Raw genomic sequence first — 6000 nt, forward strand, 5'->3', positions numbered from 1 at the left:
ATAATCTCCAGATTTAGGGGCACCTGGGTGGCTCAGTGGGTTAAGCGTCTGCCTTCGGCTCAGGTCATGATCTTAGGGTCCTGGGATCGAGCCCCGCATCGGGCTCTCTGCTCAGCGGGGAGCCTGCTTCTCCCTCTCTCTCTGCCTGTCTCTCTACCTACTTGTGATCTCTCTCTGTCAAATAAATAAATAAAAAAAAAAAATAATCTCCAGATTTAAAAAAAAATTTTGGTGCTATTTTTACCCCGAAGATGCTAAGTATGAAAATGCAAAGTGTTTAGCCTAAAATTAAACGATGGGCGCCCACGTTCAGTTTCAAGATGCCCACGTTATTTCCACTTCGCTGCCTGCCTGGCTCCATCCCCAGACTGGTCCTTGCATCCGCAGCCACCTGCCACCCCACCGGCCCCTCCCTTGGCTGGCAGCCCCTCCCCCACAACCCGCCAGCCCCCTCCAGGGCGCAGGGGGCGCAGCAACCCCAGCGCCGGCACACGTGAGGCCCAGGAGCTCATTTTCAGGGAAGAAGTTGCCCGATTTGATGAGCTCACGAGCCTCCCTTGGGTGAAGCACCAAGGACCCGTCCACTTGTGGATTCCACGGACGCCAAGTGGGTGCAGCCCCACGGACGGGGCTCTTCTCCACGCGACCCTACTGTCGCGTGACACCGATTTCAAAAAGAGTTCAGATGCTTTCCGGCGGAGCGGACATTGACATCGGCCCACCTCAGTCGGCGAACTCTGGGATCACCTCGGCGCCCCCGCCCCCGCCCAGTCCCAAGGCCCGCAGGGCTGCAGCCGCGCGCCCCGCAAGCAAGCGCGCGCTGGGGTCAGAGTTCTGGAAAGGGGTGGGGAAGCGGGGCGCCTGGCCGGCTCCGCCCGGGGGCGGACCCCAGATGTCCGGGTCGTGAGTGTGAGCCCCGCGTTGGGCCTAAAGATTGCTTAAAATCTCAAAAAAAAAAACAAAAAAACCCACGATAATAAGGAAACAAGGAGAAGTAGCAGGGACCCTGCGGTCAGCACCCGCGCCCGAGCCTCGTCTGAGTCGCGAGCGGCGCGGACGCTCGGGCCACGGCCGGCGGGGGCCGCGGCTCCCACACCGCGGGCTTCTCACCCGCAGAACCCCGCGGGCTTCTGGCCGCCGACCCCGCCCAGCGCCTCCCCCAGCCCCGATGCCCGCCGGCCGGGTCGGCGCCCCCGACGGCCCGCGGGCGACCCCGCGCCGCGGCACTCACCTGTTTGAAGCAGAAGGGCATGGTGAGCACACTGACCCCCACTATGCTGTTCACTATGTTCGTGATCAGCCCCCAGTTGGAGGCGGCGGCCGCGGTCATCGCGCGGGGCTTAGGGCCCGGGAGCCCCGGTCCGAGGCACTAGGGCCACGGTGGATGTGAGACCTGACACGGACGGGCGACTGCCTGGAGGAGGCGGCCTCGCGGGAAGGCGGCAGGGACGGTCAACCTCCAGACCCCGCCAGGCCCTGCGGCTGCCTCACGGCATCGTCCCCCACTCGCTGTCGCCGGCGGCCTCCGCGTCCCGGCGCCCAGACGCGGAAGCGCAGCCAGAGACCACCCGGGGCCACCTCAGCCGGTCTTCACGACCGCCTCTCAGCGCACACTTCCGCCTTCCGCAGGCTTCTCTGTCCGGAAGTGACGGCACGGGGGCGGGGCTCCGCGCGCACGCACCAATGAGAGGCCGGCCTGAAAGGGCCTGCGGGGCTGGCGAGGGGAAGGCTGCGGCGTGACCCGGAGGGGCGGGCCTCAGCGGACCGCAAGCCAATGGGAAGCGGGTGCGGGCTTCCGGGGGCGGGGCCCGATGCGGGGCGGGGGCGGGGCCTACCCGGCTCTGCGGTCCGGCCCGGGTCCCGAGCTTCAGGCGGGTTCTCCCGCAGGTCTGGTCCCTTGAGCCTCGCCTTGCAGGGGCTGCCGGACAAGGTCGGTGGGGGTCAGGCGAGAAGGGCAGCGCGGCGCCTTCGGAGGAGAGCGGTTTGAAGGGTTCACTTTCAGCGGTTACACCCGGGACGGATGTGCGGGCGCGGGCTCGGGACCGGGGCCGGGGCCGGGGCCTGCCAGCGGGGGCGCTGCGCCCTGAGCCTGTTGGGAGGAGCGGGCGCCCCGGTTTACGGGGGCCGCGCGCAGGCGCAGAGAGGCTTGGCGACCCCACTAGGGGCACGCAGCCCGCAGGAGAGAGCGTGGGGACCTGGTCCGCGGGTCGGCGCCCAGCGGGTCTGACATCCCGCGGCACCGGAGCAAGGGACACGCTCCGAGGGGACAGGAGGGGTGGGGGACAGAAGGACCGGAGAAATCTAGAAGGGCTTCCAGAAGGAGGTGGCTTCTCCACCGGGCCTCGAGGAACAGATGGGCCTGGAGGAGGGAGGGGAGGGAACAGAGAAAGGCCCTGATGCGTCTGTGGATTCCCCGCACCCGCAGATACTCACCGTGTGTCTGCCGAACGCGTGCACAGCCACGGAGGGCGGGGAAGGAAGGGCCTTCTCAGGACCACGCAGGTAATTCCAAGCAGGGTGGGCCGCCCCAGGAAGAACCCGAGGCTGCTGGGAGAGGATAGAGGGGCGCCCACGGTTGTGGACACCCGGAGGACCTTATGTCTTAGAACAGAAGCTGGTTCCTCAGCAACACTCTCGCAGCCGCCAGGTAAGGAAAGCTCGGTTGCACCCCCAGGCACGAGGGGAAGAAGAGGGAATGCCGGGTCAAGAGTACTTAATGCGGGGCACCTGGGTGGCACAGTCACCGACTCTTGGTTTTAGGCTCGGGTAGTGATCTCGGGGGTCCGGGGATCGGCCCTCAGTCCCGGCACCGCACTCAGCCCGAAGAGACTCCTCTCCCTCCCCCTCTGCTCCTGCCCACTGCTCTCTAAAATAAGTAAATAGGATCTTTAAAAAAAAGTTCTTAATTCAAAGCCAGAATAGTACGTGCCATTCATTCCTCTTTGTATAAATCACACATACATTCTGTAACCTTTTTAACTTTTATGATGGAATATGAAGCTTGAAAGTATGTTTTAACAGAGAATAATGAATACTCATGACTCCACCATTCGGCTCTAAGACGGAAACTTAGACACACCCTTTGGTGGTCCCTCCACACATCCACCTTCCTGTCCCCTTCGCAGCTGTCCTGGGATCGCGATTACCCTGACGTTATCACTCCAGCGCTTTCCTTTAGAGGTTTACCGCCCATGGGCATGTCCCCGGACTGTGGGGAACATTACTGTTTGTGTCCTCGTATTCATTTACGCAGTCTCCCAAGTTTTGCCAGCATGTACGGCTGCCTGGGACAGAGAGCGCACTCCGCAGCCTCCTTTGCAGCTAGGGGTGCTTCTTCCTACTGTCTGCAGCACCGAGGTTGTGGGAGGAAGCTGTCTCGGGCCACGTGGACCGTGGTGGGAGTGGAACAGCGAGCTAGAAGGAGCCTGGATCTCTGGATCTCTGGACAACATCACGGAGCAGAGCCGCCATCCCAGCCCCTAACTGCCTCCTCCATACTGCCCTGCCAGGGAGAGACAAGCCACCCCCTTTAAGCCATTGTTACTTTGGACTTTGCTTCAAGAAACCAAAAGTTATAGCCTAACTAATTGAACAGCATGTTGGGGTAGAGCGTTTTTGCATTTTTTATTTTTATACTAATGGGTTTATACATATGTGTTCTTTTGCAACTTCCTTTTTCACTCAGCTGTTGGCAAGATTCATTGTCAAATTGCTCCTCGGAGCCATTCATTTTTGCTCTGGAATTCTATTGTTCAAATGGTCCAGGATACATGTACTTACGCGCCTGCTGAGGGCACCAGAACTGTTCCGTTATTCGCCCTTAGAAACAGCGATGCAGTGAACGTTATGGTGCTTGTCTCCGTCCTCCCTTAGAGTTTCTCTAGAGCAGACCTGTAGAAGTGGAATTGTAGATTCAAGACTATGCACACCTTTGATGTTACCAGATTTTGCCAAATTGCTGTTCAAAGTACTTACAAAAGGACTCGTTTACATCAGAGGCTGGAAAACTTTTTTCAGTAAAGGGATAGTAGGGGGGCACCTGGGTGGCTCAGTCGGTTGAGTGTCTACCTTCGGCTCAGGTCAGGATCCCCGGGTCCTGGGATCGAGTCTCGAGTTGGGCTCCCTGCTTAGTGGGGAACCTGCTTCTCCCTCCCCCTCTGTGTGCTCACTTGCTCTCTCTGTCTCTCAAATAAGTAAATAAATCTCTCTTTTTTAAAAGATCTAGATAGCATATATTTCCTGCTTGCCATATGGTCTCGGTCATAACTCTTCAGTTCTTCTGTTGTAGCTCGAAAGCAGCCCTCACCAGTACGTACCAGAGGAGTATCTGTGTTCCAATAAAACTTTATTTATAAAAGCACTGGCTGGCCCAGTCTGGCCTGAAGGCTGTACATTGCAGTCCCCTGCTCTAAATTGTCACCTTCATTTGGTATCAGGGTGGCCAAGCTGGTGAATAAAATGAAATCTCATTGTGGTTTTACTTGGTTCTCCTTAATTACAAATGAAGTTAATCACCCTACTCAAATGTCATTGTCCATTTATATTTCTTTTATTGAATGCCTGTTCATTTTCACCCATTTTTTCTAAAGAGCTGTTTGTATTTGTTCTTATGAATTTTGAGGAATTCTGTGTGCTTGATCACTGACGCTGTGTCCCTCGACTTGGGTCACCTACTTGCTCCTCGCTGTTAGTCTTTCATTGCTGTCGTGACAAATCACTGTCAACTTACCAGTTTACCCAGCAGAAATCCCTTATCTCACAGTTCCATAGGTCGGAAATCCAGTAGGGATCTTGGCGACTGAAATCTTGGTGTGGGCAGACTGCCTCCGTTCTGGAAGCCCGAGGCGAGAATCCGTTTCCGGCTCCTTCAGCGGCTGGAAGAATTCACTTCCTTAGGGCGGGGGGACCAAGACACCTTTTCTCGCCAGCTGTAAACTGAGGGCCGTCCCCAGGTTCTAGAGGCCTCCTCATGGTCCCCTTCCTCCACCTCCGTAGCCAGCGCTGGGGGAGGGCTCAGCTCCCTCTCACAGCACGTGTCTCTGACCCAACCAGGGAGTTTTCCAATTTTAAGGAAACGGGATTAGATCGACCTCATCGGATAACACGGATCATCTTTCCGTCTCCAAGTCTCGGGTTCCAGGCCCCAAGAGGTGCACATCTTTGGGGAGGCCATTATTCTACCCACAACGCACCTGGAGATTTACCTTGTGTTTCTTCGGCAGGAATATCGTAAAAGCAGGGCCATGTGTTCGGGGGACCCTGTCGGGCGCTGTAAGATTTTGCTTTGTTCAGTTGCAGATGATGTTTTCTTGGACGGCCTGATGAGGTCGGCTTCTCCCCTGTCAAGTGCCCGATTTCTCCTTTGCAATTAAGGAGCAGTTTGGAAGCGGGTAATTTGAGACCAAACATCCTGGTCCCGTCAGACTTTCAACTCATCAGTTTCTCTATCGGTTCGGACTCACGGTTTCCTATTTTATTCGACGGGTGCGGTCCACGGCGAGCGCTGTCTCTTCCATTGCTCTCATCTCCCCAGACCTGTACCGCGGGAGCCCTCCGCTGGCTTCTGGGTCCTTCGTCGTGTCCCTGTCATTACCTGAGCACTTTCTTGCTTTCTTGCTCCGTAAGATGTCCCCAGCTCATCTGGTCCTTTGCTGCCATCAGTCATTTCTCCAAGGAGCCCCTCACCCCGGGTGGTTCCCCCCTTTCAGACTGCCTGCGTCAAATCCAGGGAGGTGCCCAGTGGAAGGATGGGGGAAGCCGGAGCCTGGTGGCTCCGTTCCTGCCCCCTGCTGTTTATACAACCCCACAGCCGTAAAACTGATGAGAGTCCCAGCAGACAGGAGTAGACGTCATTTAGGATCCCCGTGACGGGTGCCCACTGGAATCCACCAAGCCCGTCCTACAGCCAGGTGCAACCAGGGCCTTGTCCCAGGGGCAGTGGCGCATGGAGTCCTGAGATGCAACCCCCTCCCCCCCCCACACACACACACTTGGCCTTGG

At 57.6% G+C, this 6000-nt stretch overlaps 1 protein-coding gene and 1 long non-coding RNA gene across 3 annotated transcripts in view; one reads left to right on the forward strand and one right to left on the reverse strand.

The window, feature by feature from the left end:
* Positions 1-1640, reverse strand: part of SLC38A10 (solute carrier family 38 member 10) — a 40566-nt gene extending 38926 nt beyond the window's left edge. The window contains exon 1 of one of the 2 annotated variants that reach the window (XM_080827586.1): positions 1232-1640. In XM_080827586.1, the coding sequence (XP_080683712.1) occupies positions 1232-1330 (99 nt within the window). In that variant the 5' untranslated portion in view covers positions 1331-1640. The remainder of the gene's footprint in view (positions 1-1231) is intronic. The other variant, XM_080827585.1, reaches the window with a different exon arrangement.
* Positions 1641-1845: 205 nt separating this feature from the next.
* Positions 1846-4479, forward strand: LOC308357309. Its single transcript, XR_013968184.1, has 3 exons — positions 1846-1930; positions 2426-2647; positions 3351-4479. It is a non-coding gene; the product is annotated as an uncharacterized lncRNA (long non-coding RNA).
* The last annotated feature ends 1521 nt before the right edge of the window (positions 4480-6000 follow it).

The sequence above is a fragment of the Martes martes genome (genome assembly GCF_963455335.1).
Source record: "Martes martes genome assembly, chromosome: 16".
Lineage (NCBI taxonomy): Eukaryota > Metazoa > Chordata > Mammalia > Carnivora > Mustelidae > Martes > Martes martes.